General features: G+C 36.0%; 1 protein-coding gene across 1 annotated transcript; it reads left to right on the top strand.

Annotated features, from left to right (window-relative positions):
* The first annotated feature begins 6698 nt into the window (after positions 1–6698).
* slc48a1b (solute carrier family 48 member 1b) lies at positions 6699–11621 on the top strand. The gene is made up of 4 exons (XM_081379986.1): positions 6699–6936; positions 7046–7177; positions 10164–10331; positions 10532–11621. The coding sequence occupies exons 2-4, from the start codon at positions 7048–7050 to the stop codon at positions 10666–10668; spliced, it is 435 nt and encodes a 144-aa protein (XP_081236112.1). The 5' UTR covers positions 6699–6936; positions 7046–7047; the 3' UTR covers positions 10669–11621.
* The last annotated feature ends 863 nt before the right edge of the window (positions 11622–12484 follow it).

The raw sequence follows: 12484 nt of genomic DNA, 5'->3' as shown, positions 1-12484 counted from the left end.
AGAATTGCGAAATATAAAGTCAGAATTGCGAAATATAAAGTCAGAATTGCGAAATATAACGTCAGAATTGTGTGAAAAAGTTGCAATTGCTTCTTATAAAGTCTAAGTGAATTATTATTTAACCTTTACATTATTTGTTAACCCATGGTATTAATACTAACTACACAATAGTACGAGCTGAACTGTTGCTTCATTTATCCAATTTTAAAAAAGTGCTAATTTGGAATTCCACCATGGAAAAAGTGGGCCGGTCTTGGGCCTGAAACTCCCGGGCTGAAAAGTGGCCCCACTCCGGCCCTGCTTACACTCCTCTCATCGCCTGATTTATGAAGCTGTGCGTACCTTTGAAATTCTGGTGTACGCAATACCTGCCCTTGATAAATGCCGCGGCTGAAAACGATCGTCATTAGAATAACACGCCCCTATATATTCAAGTCTCCGCTCCCCCCACGCCCTCATTTTACGCCATGGACACACGGAAGACGGCAAATTAAAGAGAAACTTCTTTGAAAAAAGAGAAAGCGAAACCAGGGAAGTGGAAAGAAACAAAATTGATTTCTAGATTTTTATTATTAATGACGCTTTTTGTTATTTAGAAGAAGAATGTCGTTATTATTATTTGTATTATTATTATTATTATTATTTAAAAGAAGAAGAATGGCATTTTTATTATTTTGTCAGTCTGAATTATTTTTTTGGTCATTGGAAGCCTTTCATTACTAAACCCAGTCCGTGCATACCTGCCGGGCCTAACCCTGGCCTAACCATCGTTTCAAAGAATAGTACAACGGCGAGCGCGTCGAGTATAAACGCCTCGTCCGTTTGGGGAGGTGCGCGCGCAGTCTGCGGAGACTCGCGCTGCGGAGCCAGGCGAAAGTATAAACAAGGCTTGAAACGTCAGGTAAAGCGCACAGGCTCGCAACTTAAGGAATACATATGCCTACAATTCAAATGCTTTGGTAAAGTCACACAAATTAAACATTGAAGTCCATGTTGCACAAAAATAAACACAAAGTTTATAATTACTTTGTTGTTGTTTTTTTTACAGTGGGTCATATTATATTATATCTTTTAGTTTGTCAGTGCGTTTTGTGGTGTTAGGAGTTGTTTTTTTGCGCATTCCCGCACTCAAAACGTGCGTACACCACCTCCCGAGCTGGCGTAGGATTTGAGCGTGCCGTACGCCAACGTCCATATTGATAAATCTCAAAGTTAACGTGGTTTTGGGTGTACGCAGAGCCGGATTAACGCAAAGGCAAACTAGGCACGTGCCTAGGGCCCGATTGGTTGGATGGGGCCCAGACAGAGGGACAAAAAAAAAAAAAAAATGTACAAATGTCCTATCTACAATTTATTTCAATATTTATTTATTAACTAAAAATAGTGACGATGTTTATCTTAACCATAGACTGTTACATTACTACAGTTAAACCAATTAATGTGTCCGTTACAAAGCAGGTGCCGGCTTCTGAAAGTATGTGTAAAGAACGCATCCATCAGGTGCTGCGAGGCAAAAGCCTAATAAGCACACAAAGAAGCACATCTCATAATGCAGGTGTGTGAGTTGTCGTCATCTATTTTGGAGTGATTGCAATGTATTCTAAATATAAACTTGTACTGTAGATCAGCGTCATTTCTGGAAAAATCATTCACCGCTTTATTACGAGTTTAAAAGAGCGCGAGCGTAACGTGCCCAAGACGCGACGCTTTGAATTTGCGCGTACAATGAATAACATCGCGTCGGGAGCTGACTAGTAAAAAAGCTACACAATTAAAAGACAAGACGTCTGTATTCTAAGTTAAAAAGCCAACACACTACAACATTTTTAAATGTTTCAAATAAAGGATCTCATATCTATGGGTCTATCTTCTAAATTCTGCTGATGATTAGATTCCTGACATTACGCCAATAATATCACTTTATATATTTTTTTCTGCTCAGTAGCGATCGTGTCTTTCTCTTCCACTTGATTTGTGTATAGCATATTTAAGGTAGCAATGCAATATAAAATCACTTATGCTCATCTACTGAAGTGGGATTCTGGAACTGTGAATAAATTGAATAAAACAGCAAAATAACAACAACAACAACAATAACATCTTCATTAAACAAAAAAGAGATTACCTCTACAAGCCTGCATTTATTTGATCAAAAATACAGAGAAAAAAAAACAGGAATATTCAGCAAGGATGTGTTAAATATATAAAAAGTGACAGTGAAGACTTTTTTAAAACAACTTTTTAATAATCAAAGATCCTGAAAAAAGTATCACAGGTTATAAAATAAATATTAAGCACCATTTCTAACATAATAAATCAGAATGATCACGTGGCACTAAATTCAGCTTTGCATCACAGAAATATAAAGTATAGTAAAATAGAAAACCATTATTTTAAATTTTAACTATTTTCACTATATTATTTTTCTGTATTTTTGATCAAATAAATCCAGGCTTGATGAGCATAAGAGACTTCTTTCAAAAACATTAAAAATAGTAATGTGTCCAAACTTATGTACTGTGTAAGTAAAAATATACTGCTTTTAAAATTAAATGTTGTATAAATAAAAAGGTTAGGAATCATATTTGTTTCAAGTGTTTTTTTATTGGGGGTGGGGGGCCTCCAACATGAATTTTGCCTAGGGCCTCCTAATGTCTAGAACCGGCCCTGGGTGTACGCCAGGTGTACGCTGGAAATTTGGTGTACGCACTTTTGATAAATGAGGGCCAATCATGGCCGTAGCCAGCTATGAGGTCACCGAGGTCCGGACCTCGGTCATTTTTTTATATTCAAAAATAAAATTTCAAGCTCTCTGAATGATTAATTAGCCGTTTAAGCTACGTCATATGTGTGTTTGCAATTCATGTCGCTGAGAGAAGGAACAGTGAACGGGGCTTGAGAGCGCGTTGTGAGCTTACAGTCTATGGTTGTGAGTGAGGGCGCGGGTGCAGCCTCTGTGTTGCCAGATCCACCTATTATACGTCTTTTGGACTCGTTTTTCCCATTTATTGTGACACTTTAGGACGTTAATAAAGTGGAAAGTTGAATGTTAGGGCTAGTGATATATTAATTTTCTTTTCCAAAACACAAGCTTTTTTTTTTTTTCTCATTATTATTATTTTTTTGTTTTTTTTTTATGTTTTTCGTGGCATTAATAAAAAGAAGAAGCTTAGACAAACTGTAATTGCTGACAGGAAGATACCAAATTCGGTAAGACAAACGCAATGATCATGATTATCTGTAAGAAATGTAGGCTACAACACTATCAAAAACAATAGCATAATACAGATCTGTATCATTATTCTAACGTTATTTGTAACTTGTTACGAAATAAAAAGTCTCTCACCTAAACAAAACGTACACTGTAAAAAATGATTTTTTGGTTAAGTAAATACTACTGAAAAAAAACAATGTAATTTACATGAAAAAGTTAGTCCAGGCAATAATTAAAAAAACTAAGTAAATTCCATATCAGTACTTAATTCAAGCGAGTAGAAATGAAAGCGTACATATCTACTCAATAAAATTAAGTAAAAATTACTCAACTTTTCTGATACTGGGGTTCCCATCATGCACTGGACCTTGAATAATTAATGAGGTTCATTTTTCACTGTTTTCCAGCTGTATTTACACTGTTTTATCATTGCTTTTGTTGTCAGGATTAGTAATTTGCCATTTTGTGACATTTCGAGTAAATTTTCTGCTCAAAATGACACATTCAAACACAAAAATGATCCATCAAATGTTACCGTCATTGTGTATTGTCTACCAAGTATTGAGGTACTGTATTTGCACTTACGTGAGACTTAACATCTGACATGATGTAGTATAAATTACTTAAATAATCTAAGTAAAGCACATACTATAAATGATTGGTATAATTCAATAATATTGTTTGAGTGAAATGTAATGCAAAGGAAATTTCAACTAAATTGATTTTAATCGACCTTTTACTAGCCAAGTTAAATTACTTATTATCTTTGTTACTTTTACTTAACTAGGTTAAGTAAAGTTTACTTAATTACATATTCCAAGTAAATTTAACTTAAAGATTTCTAATTAAAGCTACTGATAAATATGTTTAGGTTTTACTTGGCAAACGTTGTAAATTTACTAGCATTTTCTGAGTGAAAAAAATTAGCAAGCTTTTTTCAAGTAATTCCTACTCCAAATTTTTTACAGTGTACTTTCCTGTCCCGTCAGTCTCGTTGCGCGTCCTCTTCAATTACACGCGCAAATGCGGCAGAGCGCTTTATGTCACTTTATTATAAATAAAGCGCAAAAGAAACTACAAGCATGATGCAACAACATCGTAGTTGATGTCAATTTGTAAGTCATGAAATTACGCAACTTACTTCATGTTTGGAATGATTTACATGCAGGTTTATGTTCATTCAATTTTCATTCTATTCATCAGGATCAGTGGTCATGTTCATTAACAGCTCATGTTAGTATTGTGTATTTACCATGGTTACTGTTGTTTCCTTAACCCAAAAATGCCACTTATTTTCACTGTGTTTTTGCACTATATTTCTAAATGATTGTGGTCTGACATACCAACTTATTTGTATTTACAAAAACTATTTTGGAACTGCTATTTAATAGCCTTATACTTTATTCATCATCAGTAGGCCTATGTGTCATATTCTTATACAGTATATATATATATACATATTATATATATATATATATATATATATATATATATATATATATATATATATATATCACTAATTGTTTGGCATACTAAAACACCAGTGATAATGTAATGTAGACAAACTCTATATCATAACTAAAAAATAAGTTTGAGCCCCCTTTAATGTCCAGGTACAAGTCAATGTTTTTTCTTTTTGCACAGTTCATGGGTTGAAGCCCGTTGAAGCTCTTAATTTTAAGCTCTCAAAGAGCACCAGATTGATGCATTTAGCCTTAAAATGTACAAAATTTTCTTACGGGGGAGCATGCCCCCGAACCCCCCTAGAGGGACAGAGGTCCACCCATCATAGTTTTACAAAATCCTATGGGAAAGAACGATCATTTATGAAATTTACTCCAGCATAGTATAACAAAGTTACTTTTAAGTCAGTAAACTAAAACTGTTAATGCAAAATTCAAATATCCTTTGACAAACTATACATTTGGCCTGCCTAAGGGGGGCCTACAACACATTGTGCCCAGGGGCCTCCGAATTCTTAATCCGGCCCTGCACCTCACCCCGGACCTCACTAATTTTCAAACCCTGGTTACGGCCATGGGGCCAATAGATGGAGAAACTGGTATTTTCGCGGAAAGTATGGTTACCAAACTTTTTGGGGTAACAATCACATGTGACCAACCACATGTGGAGCACTTGTTTTAAGTTTTTGTGACATCTAGTGGATATTAGTGGAATTTGCACAGTTTTGCACACTCATTTGCGCGAAAACGATGGTCCTCACTGCAGAACACGAAATCCAGGGGGAGGAGTTGGATCCAGATCCAACTCCTCCCACCTTACATATACCTAAACCTACCCATCTCCACCCCCTGATCCCTAAACCCACCCATCTCCATCCCCTACCAATCTCCATCCTCTGATCCCTAAACCCACCCCTAAACCTACCAATCTCCACCCCTTAGATCTGGATCCAACTCCGCCCCCTGGATCTCGTGTACTGCAGTGAGGTGCTACTGCTCTGCCTCACGCTCTCACACCACAGTGAACACGAACACAGAGAAATGATGATGCGACTAAAAACATGCGCATGCACATGTTTACTGTATATTGTAACGTTTACACACTATAAACATTTTTTTTTGCCATAGTGTAGAGAAAACAAAATAGTTAACATTTATTTAAACATCTATTTTTTTAATTTATTAATTAACCAGTAAAGTCTGACTCGCTTGTAAATTACCATAGAGGTGATATTACCTGCTCAACATAGATGCCAGGGAAAGTTTATATGCACATGTGTAATTTCCAAGATAATACTGCTAACCACCAGCACCCACGTTTCTTCCACTACTTGCCTACAGCTGTGATGACTTAGTCCTAGATATTATTAGTTATATTAATACCAGCACCATTACTACAGCTACCGCATTTACGAAAATATATGTGACCCTGGATCACAAAACCAGTCACAATTAAGTAGCACGGGTATATTTGTATGGGTCAAATTTATAGATTTATCTTTTTTTGCCAAAAATCATTAGGATTTTAAGATCATGTTCCATTAAGATATTTAGTAAATTTCCTACTGTAAATATATAAAACATTTATTTTTGTAAGTGAATGCAGCACAACCGCGAACATAAATGGACAACTTTAAAGGTGATTTTCTCAATGTTTCGATTTTTTTTGCACCCTTAGATTCCAGATTTTCAAATAGTTGAATTACGTCCTATCACAATGAACCGTACATCAATGGAAAGCTAATTTATACAGCTTTCAGACGATGTAGCCTATACATCTCAATTTCCAAAAATTGACCCATGTTGACTGGTTTTGTGGTCTAGGGTCACATACCGTATTTTTAAAATAAAGGTTTCGTATATTAACTTAGTGTTTCTTACATTTGCCGTCATGATAATCATAACCATTTTAATTCAAATTAGGCCTCGCCTAATATCACACGACATTCTCGAAACATTTAGTTAACATTATTTTGCGCATTCAAGCCTTACTCAAGTCAGTCTCGTCTTCATCCATACCCGTAGGAGTCGCTGTTTTCTGTTAAACGGACGCATTATTTTTCACTTTTGCTCCTCTCAGGGCTCCTCTGCTGTACATCGGCGAAGAGCAACAACAATAACACGCTGGTTATGGAGCAATAAATGACAGTAAACGTGGATTGGTCGTTTGAGGCGGTCTTATTGTCGTTCATAAAACTCCGGTCAATGTCAATTCTGCACTAGTAGCTGTTACTGCAGCTGGATTTGCGCTGTCTCCAGGTCAGAAGAGCGGATGCTCCTGAACAACTATTTTTAGTAACTGGATAGTTCTTTGTTGTTTTGGAATTTTTCAATAATGTTTTCCTTATTCATGTATATTTGACGACAGGAATGGCATTCAATAAGACGTATGTACGCGTGGGCTACTCGTGTTTTGGGATGTTGGTGGGATTTTCGGCGTTTCTAGTGTGGAACATCGCATATAAACAGCCGTGGACAGCCGCGATGGGTGGATTATCAGGTACTTTCTTCGGCTGTGTCTCAAATGCAAGTGAGCCGCCTACCTAGACAGCATTTTGGTCATCATAAACTGATGCTGAACGCACATGGGATGCTAAAAATGTTGTCTAGGTTGGCAAATAATTAATTTTAGCCTAGGACAGTGTTCAAATAGATAATGGATTTTTAAGTAAACTTTGCTTGTAATTGCTACTTTTGTGCCTTTAGCAAGTTAGGGCACTTAAGCGAAGAGAATAGAAGACAGTAAAGTACACCCTTTTCGATCAAAAAGATTGGATTATTAAATTATTAAATAATAATATATTACACACTTTCATTCAAAAGTGAGGAGTCAGTAAGATTTTAAAAAAGAGAAGGTTTTATTCAGAAAGGATGCATTAAATTGATCAAAAGTGACAGTAAAGACTTTTACAAGCTGTACCACTGTGATGTTAATTTCTACTGAAAATTCAGCTTTGCCATCACAGGAATATATTATATTTTAAAATATATTACAATAGAAAACTGTTCATTTAAATTGTACTAACATTTCACAATGTTACTTTACTGCATTTATGATTAAATTAAATAAAAAGATTAAAAACATGAGACTTCTTTCAACCCAAAACTTTGGGAGTCCGACCCAAAACTTTTGAAATGTACTTCACACAAATCCGCTCTCAGACGACCATTCAACATGTTCACTGGGTTGTGTCGAACACTTGGCCTGACATCATCGTTTCCATTTCTAAAGCAAATTAGTCCAAAATCTTTGTGTATGGGATAAGAAGGGTATCACCTTTACCTTAATAAATGCAAGCAAAAGATTTGAGATTTCGCCCAGACCAGTGGTTTTCACTAAACCTTTGTTCCTCAGTGCACTTTGATCCGTCACTATGCTCTTCAAACTCAGGGCCTTTGAGCTTGTGTTACGCAAGTATGGTCTAGTCTGTACATTTGTACTTTGAGTACAAGTTTTATACTTTGGTCAGTCTAGTTTCTACTGCAAATGATGGCATGATTTTACAGAATTTTGGTCTGTGCAGTTATTAGATGGTTGACCAGTCACATTAAATATTTCAACAAATATTAGGTTAAAAAATGTAAAGCAGAGCATATTTCAGATGTTGTAACTGTGGCCACCGCTTAAAATCACATTTTAACTGTTTGCAGTTCACTTAAGGACATTTTTGTCTTTTACATTTTTTTTGGTAACACTTTATTTTACATTGTCCTTGTTACATATGTTACATGTACTTACCATAGTAATAACAGTAAATTATGCGTAATTATATGTAACTAACCCTCAACCAAACCCTAATCCTACCCTAACCCTATAGTAAGTACATGTTGTAAATTAATATTACTCAGTACTTATATAAGTACACTGTAACAACAACACCTTAAAATAAAGTGTAACCTTTTTTTATCATTATATCCATTTTGTAATAGTGTGGAAAAAATGTGTGTATGTGGGAGGGGGGTCACAAAAAATTCTCCCAAAATTTTGAGGAAGTAGTTATACCCTTGGTAATGTCAGTAAGTTTTAGTCCGATGCAGGAACTTTAACTAGCATTTTCGGGAAATTTGGCAAAATGTCCTGACCTGTGCTCCAAAGCTTCCAATTTTTATGACAGTTTTTTTGACATGGACATTTTTTGTCCTCTAAGGACCTCAGAGTAACTTTTTTTAAATGATGCACACAAGTTAAATGGTCGTTTTTTATTAGTACAAATATTCCTATATGTGCAAGGTCACAAAAACAGCTTGTATAATAATTATACAGGATTATTACATGGCTTGGTTGAATTCCAATGTAGAATGCGGTCTGTTATTTCTTGTTATACCATGGTCTGGGTGAATACTCGATTCTGATTGGCTGCAGGGTGTCCATTAAAAAGTGATAATGTACACCTAGGAAAGGCGTCCCGTCAATTTGCCTGATGACAGTTCTAAATGATTGCGCTGGCTCAAACTCACTGATCAACTGCTGCGGTCGGGTCGCTGTGACCACGTTGCTTGGCAACGCCTGTATACGGGAGATATTAAATAGTGCGCTCGACTTAATAAATAAAAACCCTCACGATTTTTACTCTAAAACACATTAAAGTATCATTAATTGATTAAATATTTCTTTCTTTCGTAAGTGACCATGGTATAAGCGGGTTAATGCCCTTCGAGGTGTCCATTGTCAGGTATTAATGGACTCCGCTGCGCATTGGACGGTTCACGCCTCGCCGTCGTCCATTAATACCTGATAATGGACACCTCGTCGGACATTAACCGTTACATAACAGACCGCTGCAAAGTATAACACACCGTAGCCATGAAAAACAGAGCGGTCGGGTCGCGGAACGGACTATTTTCTTTAGCGGAAGCAATGCAATCATTTTTAAATCAATAAACTCCTTTTTAAATCAATATTTTGTGTCAAATTATTTATTTATTTTGTAGGTAGCCATGTAATAAGCGGGATAATGTGTAGCGAGGCGGTTGTTATAGCGAATAACAACCCTTTCAGGCTGATTCAAGACCCCTCCGCTTCGCGCCGGGGTCCCGTTCAGCCTGTCGGGGTTGTTATTCGCTATAACAACCGCCTCGCTACACATTATCCCGGCTTACATAATAAAGCATGTCACACTGCAGTCACTCCTTGATATTTCACATGAACTAACCTATTATTTATAGAATTTGGGTTTTTTATGAGGGCAAGTAAAACTTTTGATTAGTAAACATCCTGCCCACATACACCGCTGTTTAAAAATGGAGATTATGGTTTGTTGTGTAATATCACAAAGTGCTCTTCTGTAAATCTAACAGCGCATGCAGAACCGAGAGCAAATAAGTGCTGTCGAAAGAATCAAACAGGAACGCAGCAGTTTACATGCATGTGAGAATATGACAAAGCAATAATAAATTGCAGACTCATAGATTCAGTCACGTGCAAAACTAGTATGTGCTTTGAACTTCTTATTGCTCATTGTGTGTTTATACATCTATTTCTCCAGGTGTTTTGGCATTATGGACTCTGGTCACACACATAATGTACCTTCAGGACTTTTGGAGAACATGGTTAAAGGGACTGAAGTTCTTCTTGGTCACAGGCGTCATTTTCTCCATGGTCTCCGTCGTAGCGTTCATCTCCTTCCTCTGTGTTGCCGTCTCCCACAACGAATGTGAGTAGAGATCCGTACCGAAGCACGTGAAAGTCATTGTATTTGTAACATTTAGGTGTGTACTAAATGTTCATTCATATCAGTCTGAGATGAAATGTTTTGAAGAGAAAGTGTCCTTCATGACATTAAACTCACAGGAGGACGGTTGTTTGAACTTTGAAAACTGTTTCACTTTCTTTTTAATGTGTGTGTGTGTACAGCCCTCACAGATCCTGCCAGTCTGTACCTGTCGTGTGTGTGGAGCTTCATGAGTTTGAAGTGGGCGTTCCTGCTGGCCCTCTATTCTTATCGATATCGCAAAGAATTTGCAGACATCTCCATCCTCAGTGACTTTTAAATATACACACAATAACACACTCGTGCCCACAGAGAACGGAGACATGCTTGGCTGTTGGACCAGGAACACTCAACGTGGCGAGTCAGAAAGCTTTCGTGTTTTTAGTATATCAATATATGACATTAGTGTATCACTTCTCTCTCTTTCTACTGTTGTCTGTTTAGGCAGTCTATTGTAGGTCTTGTTAGACGCAAGAGTATGTTGAAGGATGTCATCTGTTATTTTACATTTTTGGACTTTTTTAATAGCTCTGATCAATGTCAATATTTTCAGTATCGTTTATAGGTATTAAGAGGAGTCTTTTGTCTTTCTCCTTGCTGCTCTTTTCTTGTCCTGAATGTTTTTCCTGCAGTTTCAACTATGGGATATCAATAAGTGACAGGTTTTTAAGCTGATCTGTCACTAAAAAACGATTTCTCCTGCTGTTGCATAGCATTTAGGTAGTCCAAACTGATAAATATTGGTTGTTAAATAAGCACTTTATTGTCTAGACAATGTGGTTTAAACAATCGCAAACCTTGTGTGGGAATCTTGAGGCTTTATTGACGAGGGAAACGTTGTTTGAATGGCTTTTTGTTTCTTATTTCTTGTTTATACTTTTATGACCCCAAAGCTACATCCAGCACACATTTGAATTAAATGAATGATTCAGTCAATTATTTTTGTAGACAAACAGGGTTAGTGATTTTCAGTATTTACCATCACGTCTGTCATCTGAGTGTTGTTTAGTATAAATTCATTCACTCAGATAATACTGCATGCATATCTTATATAATGTTGAGATTTCTTTTTATATTTACATCGTGATATACTGTTTGAATGTGATGTTGGCGTTTGCCTAACATTTCAGACACGTTTGTGAACATATCCATTATATTGTATTGTTATGAAATTAATAACTTTATGTATGTGTGAGCGGGCCATTAATAAAATAACCTGTTATGGCAACCAGACACATGCTTCTTGATTTCTAAACTGTTTTAAAAAAATACAGCTTTATTTAATTCTGAGAACAGCAAAACATGTTGAAGAAAACTGAAAAGCCTACAAAACATCAAATCCAGGCAAATGATGTGATGGCATTTCACACAAAAAGCTTTGAATGTAATTGTAGAGCAATTTGGTAATAAAAAAAATGAAATGAATAATCCTCAGAAATTAATATCAGCCCAAATGGACTTGCAAACTGACATAGCAAAAAGCACTTTGTACCCTTTTCTTTATATTTGTTATATACGTAGTTTACAGTCAAGGATAGCTGCCTTACATTGAAGGGAAATCAATATTAATAATAATAAAAAACTATGTAAAATATCTCAGGATTTTTTTTTTAAACATTTTTAAATGGATGAATATAAAGTGCAATTAACAAAAGCTTTTAGAAATAAATGGTCAAGACCCTTCAAATGCGCCAAGGCCAGAGGACTACTGTCATTTTAAAGAACTAAAACTGTAGTCATTTAATAATCCACACGGCAACCATTTACACTACTGTTCAAAAGTTTGGGGTCGGTACGATTTTCTCAAAGGACCCTTATATTCATCAAGGCTGTATTTATTTAACCAAAAATACAGTAAAAGAATGATACTGTGAAATATTATAACAATGAAAAAAAAAATTTCTATTAATTTATTTTAAAAGGTCATTTATTCCTGTGATGGCAAAGCTGAATTTTCAGCATCATTACTCCAGTCTTCAGTGTCACATGATCCTTCAGATTTCATTCTAATTTCTGCTGATTTGATGATCAAGAAACACTTATTACTGTTGATGTTGAAAACAGTTGTGCTGTTTATATATATTTATATATGTTAT

This window comes from Scardinius erythrophthalmus (genome assembly GCF_964197995.2).
Source record: "Scardinius erythrophthalmus genome assembly, chromosome: 12".
Lineage (NCBI taxonomy): Eukaryota > Metazoa > Chordata > Actinopteri > Cypriniformes > Leuciscidae > Scardinius > Scardinius erythrophthalmus.
The sequence above is the reverse complement of the archived record's forward strand: the minus strand, read 5'-3'. Positions and strand labels throughout refer to the sequence as shown.

Bases quoted from the DNA above. Each gene is read 5' to 3' on its own strand.
- slc48a1b (XM_081379986.1), top strand. From the start codon at position 7,048: ATGGCATTCAATAAGACGTATGTACGCGTGGGCTACTCGTGTTTTGGG. The intron at 7,178-10,163 runs GTACTTTCTTCG...CTATTTCTCCAG, and splicing joins CGCGATGGGTGGATTATCAG to GTGTTTTGGCATTATGGACT. The intron at 10,332-10,531 runs GTGAGTAGAGAT...GTGTGTGTACAG, and splicing joins TGCCGTCTCCCACAACGAAT to CCCTCACAGATCCTGCCAGT.